At 38.7% G+C, this 16401-nt stretch overlaps 1 protein-coding gene across 5 annotated transcripts in view; it reads right to left on the minus strand.

Moving 5' to 3' along the window:
* LOC124613209 overlaps positions 1-16401 on the minus strand; it is a 65450-nt gene that overhangs the window by 22251 nt on the left and 26798 nt on the right. The window contains exons 2-5 of one of the 5 annotated variants that reach the window (XM_047141881.1): positions 3278-3401; positions 3002-3105; positions 1899-2058; positions 1605-1819 (exon numbers count right to left, since the gene is read on the minus strand). In XM_047141881.1, coding sequence (XP_046997837.1) covers positions 1605-1819; positions 1899-2050 — 367 coding nt within the window. In that variant the 5' untranslated portion in view covers positions 2051-2058; positions 3002-3105; positions 3278-3401. Of the gene's footprint in view, positions 1-1604; positions 1820-1898; positions 2059-3001; positions 3106-3277; positions 3423-16401 lie in introns of all 5 variants that reach the window. The other 4 variants (XM_047141880.1, XM_047141882.1, XM_047141883.1 and 1 more) reach the window with 4 other exon arrangements.

The raw sequence follows: 16401 nt of genomic DNA on the forward strand, positions 1-16401 counted from the left end.
CATAATATCATTAAATTAATAGCTTAAGATGAAGGATTCTTCCTTTGCAAGAGATACAGTGCCTAATAAGGTCAACCTACAAACAAGAAGATGTACAGATGAAGTTCAACATTAAACCTGCGATATGTACATAGTTACTTGTAAATAACTCTGGGGTTTTATTAGATGACTGTGCAAAAACTAGAAGACATAAAGAAGAATCACACACATCAGTGGATAGAGCAGCTCTCCAGGTTTCAATTCATAAAACATGATATAGTAAAGTTGCAAAGCACACCGCTAGCGGGCACGTGGCATTTAATGGAGTGATGCACAGGTTTTGTGTCACTGAATCCCTTACATATAAATCAGTTGTGATGGTTCAGTGATGGTTTTGTACCAAATATCATGTAAAAGCGCCAACAGACAAAACAATCCATGGGGGTACTAACACATTCTGTGAGACTGGTTGTTTTTGTGGTGTGAAGAAAACAGACCAGATGAGACCATCAACATGGACGGCAGAACACTTGAGGGAATCATTCATCAAGAGCCCGAAGATGACAATGACGTACCCGAGCAGAACACTGCAGTGAGCTGTCTGGCACATTTTACACAAGCAATATGCGTAAAACAGTACTGGCAACAGTTGTTACGGTTGCTAACTACTCAGGACAATGAGATTAAGTCCGACTTTTGCAATGACTTGCAGCAGCTACTGGAGAAAGATGCTCTTTCACAGAAGTTTGTTTTCAATGACTAAGCCATGTTTCATGTGTCTGCAAAGGGGCATTGTCATAATAAAGATGCTTGGGGTGCAGAACATCCATTCAATATTGTGGAACACATTCGAAATTCACCTACAACTGTCTTTTGTGCTATGTCCTCTTCAAAAGTTTACGCACCATTTTTCTTCGCACAGAAAACAGTGATTGGTTTCATGTACCTGGACATGTTGTAGCAGTGGCTTATGCCACAATTACAGCAAGACAGTGGACATTTAATTTCACAGTAATACGGTGCTCCACCGCATTCTCCCCCCTCAGGCACCTGTGGTTGCCTCAGTGCCAAGCTGCCGCAGCACCCGAGTGGATGTGCTTCCCATCACGAGGCTCATCTTCCTCTTCAGTGGCTCCGGTGGTCACCTGACTTAAATCCTTGAGATTTCTCCTGATGGAGTTATGTCAAAGATTGTGTGTCTTTGCCTCTACTGCCACTTAATTTGGAGGAGCTGCACGGAAGGATAATTGATGCAGTCGCTGACATCAACTGTGACATGATGGGACATATGGCAACAGTTTAACTATCACACTGACATTTGAGTGTCAAAAAAGGTGCCCATATGAACCACCTTTAATATAAGTAATAAACTCGGAGAGGCACTTTGTCCACTGATGTATGTGTTGTTTCTGTAAGTCTTGTAGTTGTGTTCTTAAAGGCCGGAGGTACTTATGAATAACCTTGCATCTGAACATAATAAACAATTGTGAAAGAGTGAATAAGACATGAAATTCACATCAGGATAAGCAATAATAGCAATTAAGAAAGCAGAAAAAATTACACACACACTTGTGAAACAAATAAAAGAAAATTTTGCTAATGGATTTTTTCCTAGATAATATTACCCTTTTTTCCAGATGTTGAGGCAAGATTCTTTTTTAATGTATTTGGCGGCTGTGGAAAAATTGTTGGTACAGCATTCCACACTAACTTCTTCCTTTTTTCATTCATAAACATTCGATCAGTGAAATGCTGCTCGCACAAATACTTTACATGCCAAGCCTTGGGACCTCTTTCCAGTAAATCTTCTCGGCCTGCATTTGCTAACCACTGTGCAGCTCTGATAAGTAAAAAATATTTTTCAGGCAGTTCATTACACTAAACAAAAGGAAAACACAAAACAAATTTTAAAATATTACCGTGATTTTTCTCTGGGAATTCTGAACAATGACAGCGATGGATTACTTCCAAAATTATTGTTACACCATAAAGCAGCACAATAAGTTCCTTTTGGTCTTACATTGGAGTTTTGTAATCGTTTATCTTTAGCTGTTCTTTCTCCTGTCTGCATCTTGATTCCTAAATTAGAAATAAAATGTTTAGACAAAAATTAAGCAGCTACTATAATGACCACATTGAGCCTGTTTCCTGTTATAACACAGTCCAATCACAACTGATAAGGAGTGTAAACTTCATAACAAAAGTAAATTTTGCTGCATTATCACCACCTATGTCATTTTGAACACATGTTGAATGTTCCACATTATATTAATGCACTGTGAAGACGAAGCATGGAACACACAAATCAATAATATAAGTAAGTAAATAAACAAATAAGACCTTCATTTGAGATTCCTCTTCCTCCACTCTTTCCCTCCACCATTACCTTTTCCTGTACATTTGTACAATCTGAATTAGTAAACTAAATGTATTATAAGACCTTCAACTTAAATTGAAGTAGTTTTACACAAAATTTTCATTAAGTATGAAAATTCAAATAACTTCACATCACATACTGTACTAGTATGCAATTCTGATCTTTGATAGAATGCAGTTTTTTTTCTCCTACTTACCTGCTAAAATTGCTTGTTTACAGCTATTTTTTTTATCTCGGATATTCATGTTTGACAATCCTATTGGACATTTCAAAAGTCTGATTTTTGTATTAATGGATATTTATGACTGTTATACTAATCACACCATCTGACAGAATGAACACTCATATGGCTAACAACAGACAAGATGTTACTGGCAGAAATCAACAGACATAGATTCTGTGATGACTGACATGGACTTTAAGAACTGATAACCCCTGCCCAATGACACAAATAATGATCAGTATGGAAGTAACAGCAATTGGTGCATTTGAAGATGGAGTCTAAATATTTTCCCAGCTGCTGCAACTGATATTACTCACCATCAACAAATCATGAATTTCTAGTGATCTAGACTCATTTGCACAAGCATGTTATGGAAATAAAATTAATTGAAGTAACTTATCTTATTGCATGCAGACACTTACACATGACTCAGAAAGTTGAAAATCTCCCACAAGTGTGACACACAAATTATATCCCCACTTTCTGATGTCATGGATGTCTCTACGTGGCGAGGTATACATTTTACCTGAAACATTCAAAATGAGTCTGAAAATGTTACAGAAACTTTGGTCTGCTGAATTTGTTCATTGGTTATTCTGATATCAGTCCTTTATCCATGTAGAAAATGTCATTCTATAGCCAAAATGAGTATGGTCAAGAAATATTCTTACTCGAAACAATGTAATATTTCTACATACCGAATATCAGATTGGCCAGAATTGTTTTCTGTACAAGTCACACTGCTGCTGTCTCTTACATCTGCACTAGCTACAGGTACAATGCTGCTCCAGGAAACAGTCACCCATTTACTGGACACCATGACTGATACCAACAAAAATTAACCTGTTAAAATAAATGATACTTGCATACATCTGCCACCACATGTATATGGTTTACATTCTAAGGAATGCAAATTAACTACACTTACTGTCATATTTTTCATTTGACCACTGTCACCTGATAATACTGGGGATGATTAATTTAAATTATGCTACAAGTGCTACAATGAATTATAATAAGGTTGTATATCTACAAATTTTCTCTGGATATTATTTTTACACACACACACACACACACACACACACACACACACACACACTGACCAGCCAAAACATTACGATCATCTACCTAATAGCCGGTATGTCCAACACTGGCACGGATAACAGCGGCCAAACGCCACGGCACAGCAGCAGTGAGGCCTCGGTAGGTCGCTGGATGGAGCTGGCACCTCATCTACATACAAAACTCACCAAAATCCTGTAAATTCGAGGTAGGGGGACGATAACCTCTGACGCCACGTTCAATCGTACTCCAGATGTGTTCGATCAGGTTCAGACCTAGCGAGTTGGGGCGCCGGCACATCAATTAGAACCCGCCACAGGGTTCCTTGAACCACTCCATCACACTCCTGGCCTTGTGATAAGGCACATTATATTTTTGAAAAATACCACAGCCTTCGGGAAACGTGACGGTCACGAAGGGGTGTACAAGGTCTTCAACCAGTTTCCAATACTCCTCGGCTGTCACGGCACCTCGGACGAGCTCCAGTGGACCTGTGGACGCCCACGTGAACATTTCCCATAACATAATGGAGTGACCACCAGCTCGTCTCTGTCTCGCAGTACAGGTGTCGAAGAGCTGGAGGCGACAGATTCGTGCACTCCCACTGATGACAAAAAAGGTATCGGGATTCATCAAACCGTGCAAGGCTCTGCCACTGCCCCAATGTCCAGTGCCAGTGGCCGTATGCCCACGTCAGTTGTAGTTGTCGATGTCACAACATTAACTGGCACACGCGTGGGTCGTCGGCTGTAGTGGCCCACCATTAGGAGTGTTTGGTGCACCGTGTGTACAGAAACACTTGTACTCTGTAAAGCATTAAAGTTAGTTCCACCACCTGTTTCATTTCACCAGTCTGCCCAGCCTACAGTGTCAGACAGCAGTAATGAGGGGTGGCTGGGCGTGGTTTCACCTCGGTATCGCCACGTGTTGAAGACACTCACCACAGCACTCCTCAAACACCGTTGAAATTGTGCAGTTTCTGAAATGCTCGTGCCGAGCCTCCGTGCCGTCGTAATCTGCTGTGAAACTTGGATAGATCCCGTGTCTTCCCCATTCTTCACACGGACAGCCGCTCACTTATACTACGTGCACCGTGCAAGTTTGTGACTAGCACTCATTCATTGCCAGGTGATGCTGCTATTGCCCGGACGGATTTATATCGATAGTAAGTCTACGATCCTAATGTTCTGGGTGGTCGGTGTATCTAGAAGATATTTTTCATCACAATATTAAAAAAATGCAAATCAGGCCCATGGATCATACAAAATATTACAAACAGTGCATCTAACATACATTCACTCCTCTTAACTGTTTCGACAAATTATCGTCCATCACAGTGGAAAAAGGCAGTAACTGCACTTGAACTCATACAAAAGACACAGCAGATAAAATATTTGGAGATAGACTGAAGCAAAAACAATGTGGAAATGTTTAAAACACGAACAAAATAAATTGAAAATTTGATACACTCTAGACGCAATACTCAAATGCTTTGGAGCCAACTGCCCATCAAAACAAAAGAGTGTAAATTATACCAAACATTAGGAGAATGGGTGGTTAGTAATTGAGCTCAGAGTAGAATTATTGATTCAAGCTGTGAAATCAGAGCTATCTGCAGTCATCAACTAAAGTAATTTAGAACAAATACTGGGAAATTCTCAATTATTCCATTTGGAAATTAAAAAAAAATAGTTACTTAGTAAAGATAAATAGTACCTAGACTGAAATATCTACTGTGTAGATATGATAAAACAAGACTCATTATTGTAAAATTAGGAGGTGACAGAACATGTGGCCAGTGTTTACCTTGAGGAAGTGAAATATTAAGTAGGACTACTGAAAAAAAAGAAAAAAAAAATCACAGTACCAGCTTTTGGAAACTTCATGTTCCTTCCTAAGCAAAGTGCGATAAGCTGGGGAAGGAGGGGAGGGATGGGGGGGGGGGGGGGGTTTGAAAGGAAGGGGCAGATCAGTCAGACCCTACGCTGATATGGATCCACATTCCTTGAGTACAAGGGCAGGTGTCGAAATTAGAAAGTGTAGCATGTCAAAGATAGTACACAGTGAGCAATGTGTCAACTACAGTTCTTGTATGACAGAATGAGAAGTAAAGAGGCTGTCACCAATTTAGCTAACTGTGTATGGGGTTGCACAAGGTTTTTAGGTGATTCTCCATCCACTCCAGATAATTGTCACTGAAGTATTAAGGTTGCTTACACACAGCCAATCTCGTGTACTTGTCAAATTTAAAACATTCTTTAAACTTAATTATTCTTTCAAAACTGGCCATGAGTGAGAAATGTGGGAGCTGTAGTGAGTAGAGGGATTTGTTGCCAATCTTGTAGGAGATATTTTCACTGGGGGAAGGGGGGGGGGGGGGGGAAGGGCAGTGGAGAGAATGTTGCGAGAACAGAAGAGGCTCTCTCCTGGAACTGTGGAGTAGCAAAGTAATGGAGTATGAACATTTTGATTAGGGAACAGGAAAGAAAAATCTGTGCCCTTCAGGCACAGTTGGAGGAAGCAAGGAAGGAACTGATAAGGATCAAGGGAGATGGGGGGAGGAGGGTGGTTGGGAACTGGCAGCTGGTAGGAGGATAGGAAGAAAGAGAACACGATCTGACAGTTTTATCAACAACACCAAAAACAGATATCTAACACTGCCAGAGTTAAGTGGAGAAGAGCCTCAGGTAGAACGAGGAGCAGGATATGTGCAGCACACTTCAACCAAGGCCAAGAAGCCTAGGAATGGACAAAATATTAGGAAGAAAAAAGTGCTGCTGCTAGATAGTAACCATGGGTGAGTTGTAGGCCCTCAGTTACAGGAAAGTTTAGGGGCAGCGTACCAGGCCACCAGTATCTTCAAGCCAAATGCAGTGTTAAGTCATGTGACAGAGGACCTAGGGTCTTTATGTAAGGACTTTACAAAAGAGGACCATGTAGTGATGGTGGGGCAGGAAACAGTTTAGGCAGGGATGGGGCATATGACATAGGTGGTGACCTGGACAAGATAGCTTCCCTGAGTCATGGCACCAACGTACACTTCGTTGATCTGTTCTGGCGTCATGATCAACCACACCTTGATGGAGCTGTGAGGCGAATAAATGTGGGGTTAGGGATGGCTCTGAGGACAGCCCTGTCTAAAGAGAATCTCCAGCAGTTTAAAAATACTGAAACAATCACTCACAAGACAGATTTTAACACTTCAAATATCACACATACTTGATGGGGAAAAAAAAACAAAAAAAAACCAACCATTGGAAAGAGTAACAAGAAGCATTTCAGAGACTTAACAATCCTCCATCAAAACATGCAACCAATAAAAAATAAAATACAACTATTAGAAGTTGAGCTTCAATGTTTGAACTGCACAGTAGTTTGTATTACTGAGCACTGGTGTAAAGACACAGAAATGCAACATGTAGTATTATCATTGTATGAAAGGGCAAACTCTTACTGCAGAACTGCTGCAAGGGGTGGAGGATCATGTATTTACGAAGGCATTTCAAAAAGTAAAGATACAATGGCTCACAGTCCTTAAATAGAACATTTATTTAGAAAATGTCAGTTACATCTTATTAACTTGATTATTTGTTATTTTTCAACATAATCACCCCCATTACCCAAACATTTGTTAAGTTGGTGCACAAGCTTTTGCATCCCACAGTAATAGAAGGTTGCCGCCTGTTGTCAGAGCCACATTTCAACTTAATCTTTGATCTCTTCATCGTCATGGAATGATTTTCCACCAAGATGTGACTTCAGGTAATGGAAGACACGGAAGTTGATGGGTGCAAGGTCCAGGCTGTATGGCGGATGGTCCAATATGTCCAATTTGAAATGTTTGAGTAGTGGTTTGGTTACGAGCGCTGTGTGAGGCTGAGCATTGTCATGAAGCAAGCGGACTCCACTTGTCAGCATTTCCCTGCGTTTGTTTTGAACTGCCCTTCGAAGACATTTCAAAGTCTGGCAATATGCAGCAGCATTAATTGTCGTTCCAGGAGGCATAAATTCCAACAGAAGAATGCCTTGTCTGTCCAAAAAAACAGAAGCCATGATTTTCTTTGCTGAAATTGATGTTTTGCATTTCTTGGCTTTTAGTGAATTCAAATGGCACCATTGCATTGATTGTTGCTTGGATTCGGGTGTATGGTGATAAACCCACGTCTCATCACCTGTCACAATGTGATCAAGGAACTCATCACCTGCTTCAGCATAGTGTGTGACAAAGTTGATCGCAAAGCCCATCCTTTTCTTTTTGTGTTCTTCCGTTAACAGTTTTGGAACCCAGCACGCACACAATTTCCTGTACCCTAACTTGACAGTCACAACATCATAAAGAGTTGTCATTGACATGTCCGGTATGATCTGATGCAATCCTTTCAATGTGAGATGTCTATTCACACGAACTGCTTCCTCCGTTCTCCGAGGAAGGGCATCAGAGATCACAGATGGCCGACCTGATCTTTGTTCGTCATGAACATCAGTCCTACCTTCAGAGAAATGACGACACCATTTCGTTACATTTTGTCGATCCATAATGTTCCCATAAACAGAAACAATTTCTTTGTGAATAACCGCTGGTCGCTGATCTTAGCATGAAGAAAACGTATGACAGAGCGCACTTCGCATTTGGCGGGATTCTGAATCGGCGCAGCCATTTTAAACGCGACCTACTCCAACCAGAAGCAACGTTCAACTGCCGAACAACCGCGAGGAGAAAGCTAACGGGTCAAGGTTAACACCAGTGTTGCCAACTTGCTCGCCAAAACTCTTCCGTTCCTCTGGAGTACGGTGTATGTTTACTTTCCGAAATACCCTTGTATATCAGGAAAGGAACACAGTTCAAATCAAGACATGACCTCACTGCAGTAAGTGAAGACAAACACTTTGAAATATCAGGTATTGAATTAACATGGCTTCATATCACCAAGAAATTAATGATTTTGTGAGTGTATAGATCTCCCAGTGGTAGTGTGAACACTTTTTTCAATGAATTAAGACAAGTTCTAGATAAAGTCTCAAGTACAAAAGTCAACATAATTCTGTGTGGGGACATCCACACTAATATCGTAAATGAATCCAGCAGCACCTTCATAAACATCCTTCAAAGTTTTGGCCTGTCCCTACTGGTCAATAGTGCGAAAAGGGTTACTACAATGACTGCATCAGTAATTGGCCATGTGGCCACAAATATGGACAGGGAAAAATGTGATGTAGCTGTAAAAGATCTCTGACTGTCAGACAATCTCTGTCAAATAACAACAGTAAAATCAGGCAGTGAATCATTCCCTAAACTGCAAGCCTAAAAATGGCATTATCAGAAATCAAAAGTTTTTCAAAAGAACTAGAAAAACAAAGCTGGGATGAAGTGTATAAGGAAACCAATGTGAACATGAATTCCCTAAATTCTCCACATTGTTTAAATTGAACTTTGAAAAGGCATTTCCAAAAGTATGCATGTCTGAATCAACAGCTCACAAAAACAGATGGATAACAGCATCTATTAAGAAGTCCTCTCAAACACTTAAACACCTCAGTTCCATGTAAAAGATTCACAATGATCCAGAATTCTTAAATTTTTATCATAGAGACAAAAAGATCTATAGGAAGGTGCTGATTGCTGGAAAATAGTCATTTAATGACAAACTAATATATAATGCACAGAATAAAAGCAAAGCAGTCTGTGATGTTATGAAAAAGGGAACGGGGAGAGGCAAACAAATGCGGAATAACATACTGCTAAGGGAGGGGGATAAGGCAATAAATGATCCACAACACTTAGCAAACTATGTAAATAAGCATTTTTCGAGTATCGCAGAGAAGTTACAGCAAAAATTCCTGAAAACAAATATAACACCTGTAAATAATGTTGCACTAAATAAAATGATATTATTTCCAACCACAGAGAATGAAATCAATAAAACTGTTCAAAAACTAAAAAATAAAAAGTCAGCAGGCTTAGGTGAAGTACCAATGTGCGTACTGAAACATACAAGGCCCCTTAACAAATATAATAAATGAATCCTTCACATCAGGGACATTTCCAGAGCAGCTAAAACAGGCAAGAGTTGTATCTTTGCTTAAGAGAGGTAATGCAGAAGACATAGAAAATTACCAGCCCATTTCCCTGCTGTCAGCATTCTCACAAATAATAGAAGCAATTATGAAAGACAGGTTAATGAATTACCTGAATAAATACAATCTTTTAAGCGAATCACAGTTTAGTTTCCGAAGTGGCAAAAATACGAAGTCAGTCGTAGTAGAATTCACAAAAGTTGTACTTGATGCTCTTGATAAAGGTGAGTGTGTCAGAGGCATATTTTTGGATCTTTCAAAGGCATTTGATACAGTCGACCACAAGATTCTATTAAATAAATTAGAAGCATTAGGAATAAGAGGGGTAGCTAATGACTGGTTTTGATCATACCTAGCAGATAGGGTACAAAGAGCAGAGATAACACATACTTCAAATAGATCTAAACATTTACTGAAACACTTATCAGAACCAAAATACATTAATATAGGGGTTCCGCAAGGTAGCATATTAGGACCAATACTATTCCTGATATACATCCATGACTTTCCCTGTATAGTGTTACTCATGGTGAAAAAATTCTCTTTGCTGATGACAGCAATATTATAGTCACTGAGAAAACAAGAGAATTCCTTGCCGAGAAAGCAAATGAAACTCTCACGGAAGTTTACGATTGGTCAATAAGTAATAAAGTGACATTGAACATAAAGAAAATTAATGCCATGAATTTCAGTTTGAAGAGGAAAAATGACAATGTTAAATTAAATGTAGATGGCACCTCTATAGACTGTGTAACAAATGCAAAATTTCTAGGAATGAATATTGATTCTAAGTTGAAATGGTGTGAAAACACAAAGGTACTTGCAAACAGAATGTCATCAGCATGTTATGCCCTTAGAATCCTATCATCACTGAGTAGCATACAGTGTCTTTTAGTTAAGTATTATTCATATGTACACTCAATTCTTAGCTATGGCATTCTTAGCTATGGCATTTCCAAACTCCAGAAAAGAGCCATAAGAATAACAAACAAAATACTAGTTGGGCTCATTGTAAGGATTTGTTCAAAACACTGGGGATTTTAACTGCTCCATGTGAATACATTTACCAGTCAGTTGTACACATCAAAAATAACATTGGTAATTACTGCACAAGCAGCTCTGTCCATGACCATACAACAAGAGAAAGACTCAACTTACATTTACCAAGAAAAAATAAACATAAAACTCAAAACAGCATTTTCTACTACGGAATAAAACTGTACAATAAAATATCAAAAGAGATTAAAGAAATTGCAAAAGTACACTTATTTTAAAATGCAGCTAAAAGGTACCTGTTATGCAATACATTTTATACATTGAAGGATTACTTAGATAAAACAGAGTAGGGGTTTGATAAAATATGTTATACAAATAAATAATAATATTAATAATGATAATAAAACATCCAACATTCCACATAACACCTTCACTTTATGTTTTTTTTCCTTCTTTTTTTCCTTTCTAGAAACACTCCCCTCTCAAGCTATGCATAGCACAATACTAACACCTCTTTCTCTTTCTGATTTCAACATCTCACTCATTATGGAGGGATGCTGACTCAGTTTTTCAGGATAGCAATTAGGAAGGTGAGGTACAGAAAATGGCCCAGAGATCACCATTGTGTGTGTGTGTGTGTGTGTGTGTGTGTGTGTGTGGAGTGAAGTGCTATGAAACAATGTATGTATAGTGTGTGCAGTGACTGAGAGTGAGATATGAGTGCACAGTGTGACATTACATTATTTAATAAGTAATTTGTAAAAAAAAAAAAAAAAAAAAAAAAATTATCTGATGATTGTCTCTAACTAGAAGTCTGTAAATATATGTGTATACAAATTAGCTCATTTTAAATTGGTCTACACTTGTAAATACTTTGACTCGTCCTATATCCTTGTAAAAAGATATCTACAGATTAATAAAGCTACTACTACTACTACTACAACTATACCCAAAGAAACTGGGAAATGAAACTATCAAAATCTTAGTGATCAGTTGCTGAAGCATTAATAATGAAGTACCAGAGTTTGAAGCACTCAAAAAGGGAGGAAAGAAAGAAAGAAAGAAAGAAAGAAAGAAAATAGAGATGATGTGTTTGTCACAATACACAAGAAATGCAAATCCAGTGTGATATAAATTGAAGCTGGATGTCAGATACATTGAGGAAGACTCATTATCAAGGGTGGACATAAACTTATAATCAGATTTTTTACCAGCCAGGAGACTTACCCCCACAAGAAACCAAAAACTTTAAATAAAGCCTCAGCTCGATTTTAGACATGCTCCTCAAATGTAAACCCCTCAATGGAGGAAAATTTAATCATCTGAAGATTGACTGAGCTAATTCAAGTTATGTAAGTGGTAGCTGTGAGAAGAATCCCACAAAACAGTACTAAATGCTTTCTTTGAAAATTATTAGAACAAATAGTTCAGAGGTCCACTCATAACAGAAACAAATTATATTTAATGACCTCAAATAGACCTGAACTCTTTGAGGATGCCCAGAATGAAAGTGGCACCAGCACAGCTACAAAAATTAGAATGATCTAAATCTTCTGTAAAGTAGTTAAAGAGACAGTAGCATTGTAACTCAGGGGAGAAGTAGAAACATTTAGCTGTGGGCAGGAGCAGCTAGACAAACTTTGGCTCAAAATTAGCAAACTAGATGACCAATCAATGGAGACATATGTACTTAGTAAAACAGTTAATGATGGGAGTATTTTCCACGGTGTAAGTTACAGTATATAAATTTCTAAATAAACAGTAACTACTGCACAATAAATGTAAAATATGCCATAGCAGTGTAGATGGAGATGTGCTGAATAATATGTTTGGCTGTCAAAGGAGCAAAGTGTGAAGCACTCATTGACTACCACAGCAGTGTTGAATAGAAGGACCCTAGAAATTCTGGTCATATGTTAAGGCTGTTAGTATTCAGAAAGAAATGGATGACAGAAATCGAACATGGGGACAGCAAAGCAAAACCAGAAATGGTGAAATGTCCCATTGTACTGGAAGATCCAGGGGTAGTGCCTCAACTTAATTCTCAATCCACTGCAAAGATGGGTTACATAGATATTACCGTCACTAGCATTAAGAAACACAGCTGAAATCGCTAAAACTGAACACAGCAATTGGGCACAGTGAATGTGCAGTCAGATTCTGTATAGAATATGATCTGCCCCTTCCCTCCAACCCCTCCCTCTCCTTCTCCTTCCCCAGCTTATTGTCCTTTGCTTAGGAAGGAACATGAAGTTCCTTGCACAGTGGTTCGAAGAAAGCAGAAGTCACACCTATCTACAAAAAGCACAACAGAAGTGATCCACAAAACTATTGTGCAACATCACTAACACCTCTCTGTTGTAGAATCTTAGAACATACTTGGAGATCAACCAAAGTAACATCCCCCATGCCAACCAGCAAGGATCCTGAAAACTCTGGTCACGTGAAATCAAACAAACACATTTTTAACATGACACGATGAAAGGCACAGAGCAATGCAAGTCAGTGGACATAGTATTTCTTGACTCTGAAAAGCATTTGAATCAGTACCTCACTGATAATTTGAGTCAGTACCAGTACTTATTAATGAGACTAGATCAAATGAGATATCAAACAAAATTTGTGACTGGAGTAAGGATCAAGAGTTGTTAACAGACATCGAAGCAATTTCAAAAGTGCCCCAGGTAAGTGTGTTGAAACCTATGCTGTCCATGCTGTATATTAATGACCTGACAAGCAATACTAATAGTAACCTCTGAATTGTTGCAGATGATGTGGTTATCTATGAAGCACTGTCTGAAAAAGCTTCACAAATATTCAGTCTGATCTTCAAAGTGTGGCAAAAATTGGCAACTAGTTTTAAATGTAGATAAAGTAGATGGCAGACTATTGTTAGTTAGTAGGATACTGAAAAATGCAGTCCATCAAAAAATCTCACAGAGATTGCTTACGAAACATTTGTCTAACCCATCCTAGGATATTGCAAAAATGTATGGGACCCATATAAAACAGGTCTACGAAGATGTCTCGAATGTATGAAAAGAACGACAGCAGGAATAACCACAGATTTGTTTGCTCACTGGAGAGCATCACTGTAAAATTGAAAAACGTGAACTGTCACGGGTTTTCCAAGTCAGACATTAACTATCCCATAAAAGCCTAATTATGAGGTTTCAAGAACCAGTACTATGCAATTAACTCGAACATTTGGAATTTTGGACAGTCTTTGTCTTCGTGAAATGACCTATTACTGATTCAGAAATGTGTGTCTATATAAGAGATACAAATCTGAATCAGTTAGGCTTTCTGCATTTAGTGCGACTTCACTTCAGGAGTAGAAGAAACGCGTGAAAATGTGAGCAACTGGCAATGGAGCTATGGAGATAGTACAGCCCAACCCTATTGCCTCCCTCTTTAATCTAGATTTGTGGAGCAGAAGGGGAATGGTGACCACTCTCTGTGTCAACCAGTTTCCTTAGACATTGTCAAACAATGGAAAATCTGATATGGGATAATGACAATGTTATGAACTACGTGCGACCACTGCCTCTGGCCACTGAGGCCAGACCGTGAGCACCTGTGCCTGTTGTGAGAAGCAATCTGGGAGGTGGGGGTAAAAAGAGTGGGGAGCATGAGGTGGAGTAGAAAGCTATGTAGCACTGGAGGGGGTTTAAGTCCTGTTCTTGTAGAAAATTCTACATCTAGTGCTTACACCTCACAGCACCAAGTTCATAGCCACTGTCTCTATTACATGTACTGGTGCACATGCAAATAACTGTCACTTCTTTTACTACAGAAATCCAGTTGAAACATGGTGTACAATGGTGGCATCTTCAAAACAGATCTTACGACCATTCGTAAGATTATGTTCTACAGTCATTTAGGTCTGAAATTTTTTAACTTTATGGGCAATATATGTTTAGTGCAGCAACTAGACATCTATAATTTGTTTCATTTGCCGGTGATACAAACAATGCAACAAACAGCAAATCAAGTACAGTCCTAAAAATGATGCTTAACAAAATTTTCATGGGCATTAGTTAATGGTTCCCAGCCAATTCTTTGTCACTAAACATTTGAAAAGGCACTTTCAGAATTTGACAGTTTTAAGTCCGAGGATCAAAGTTTGATAAGAAATTCAACTGGGAGGAGTATAATATAGAATTGCTGAAGCATCTACACAAATCTTATTTGTAAAGTGATTGTTGTCAGACATAGGTGATTTAAAAAAATAAACTAGCATACTATACTTACTTTCACTCCACAATGACAAATGCGATTATTTTTTGGGTAACTCATTAAGCCAAGTGAAAGGTTTTCAGAGTCCAAAAATGTGCAATAAGAATTGTGTGTGGTGTGAGCTCAGGAACATCTTGCAGAGGCCTGTTTATGGAACTCAGAGATATATTTTTCTATACTGAAATTTCTGATTAAAATCAACAGTTCAGTCTGAGGAATCAATACTAGAAATAAAAATAACCTTCACAAAGCTTTAAAGTCACTGTTTAGTATATTGAACATTTACATGTTTTGCAACAAGTCTGATATTACTTTGTAAATGAAAACATGTTTGTGATCTTTTTATTTATTTTGCATTCATGATGACCATTCTACTTCAGATCTGTAAAAGATACATTAGCACATTTGTTTATCTTTGTAAATATGTATAGCATATTCTTGCTTTCTAACATGTTATACATACTGGATGATCAGCTCTCTGGGATCTAAAGGGAAAAAAACTATGTTTAATCTAATCTATTAGAACTGTACAATAAAATTAATGATAGAAATTTGCATGTGGGCCTGTACATTCAACTTACTGATGCCTCGGGATGGCACTAGATTTGGAATGTGCATGAAGACCAAAACTATAAACATTTAAAATAAAAGGGGAGCAGTGTTCCTGAGGGCAGTCTCTCTTCTCTTACAGTCCCTGAGTCTTGTAATTAATCCTATCATAAGTGACCATATCTTCATATCCAAAAAGTACCAACAGCAGTAATTTTAGAGTACTATCAGTGATAATACTATCCTCCAGAAAGGGTACACACTGTGACTATAATGAGTTCTGACTAACACAGCAATGTGGCACATAAAGACAAGGAGGAAAGTGTCTCACGTTTGTCACAGAGCGGCAATTCTCAAACCCACACATAAAAAAAAATAAAAAAATGCGTCCCCTCGGTTCCAAGCATTCTGGAACCTCTACACAAAATTGGAAAAGAGATCAACATAAACATCATTTTTGACCTTTTTATTGCTCATGAAAACCGCACATTGCATTTTGTACCACCATACGGCGAGACCTTCAGAGGTGGTGGTCCAGTACCTCTGATACCCAGTAGCATGTCCTGTATTTGTCATGGCATACTATTCACAAGTTCACAACGCATTGTTGGTCCAGATTGTCCCACTCCTCAATGGTGATTCAGTGTAGGTCCCTCAGAGTGGTTGGTGGGTCATGTCATCCATAAACAGCACTTTTCAATCTATCACCGGCATATTTGATAGGGTTCATGTCTGGAGAACATACTGGCCACTCTAGTCGAGCAATGTCATTATCCTGAAGGAAGTCATTCACAAGATGTGCACGACGGGCGCACGAATTGTCACCAATGAAGACGAATGCCTCACCAATATGGTTGCACTATCAGTTGGAGAATGGCATTCATGTATCGCAAAGCCGTTG

This window comes from Schistocerca americana, chromosome 4, assembly GCF_021461395.2.
Source record: "Schistocerca americana isolate TAMUIC-IGC-003095 chromosome 4, iqSchAmer2.1, whole genome shotgun sequence".
Classification (NCBI taxonomy): Eukaryota; Metazoa; Arthropoda; class Insecta; order Orthoptera; family Acrididae; genus Schistocerca; species Schistocerca americana.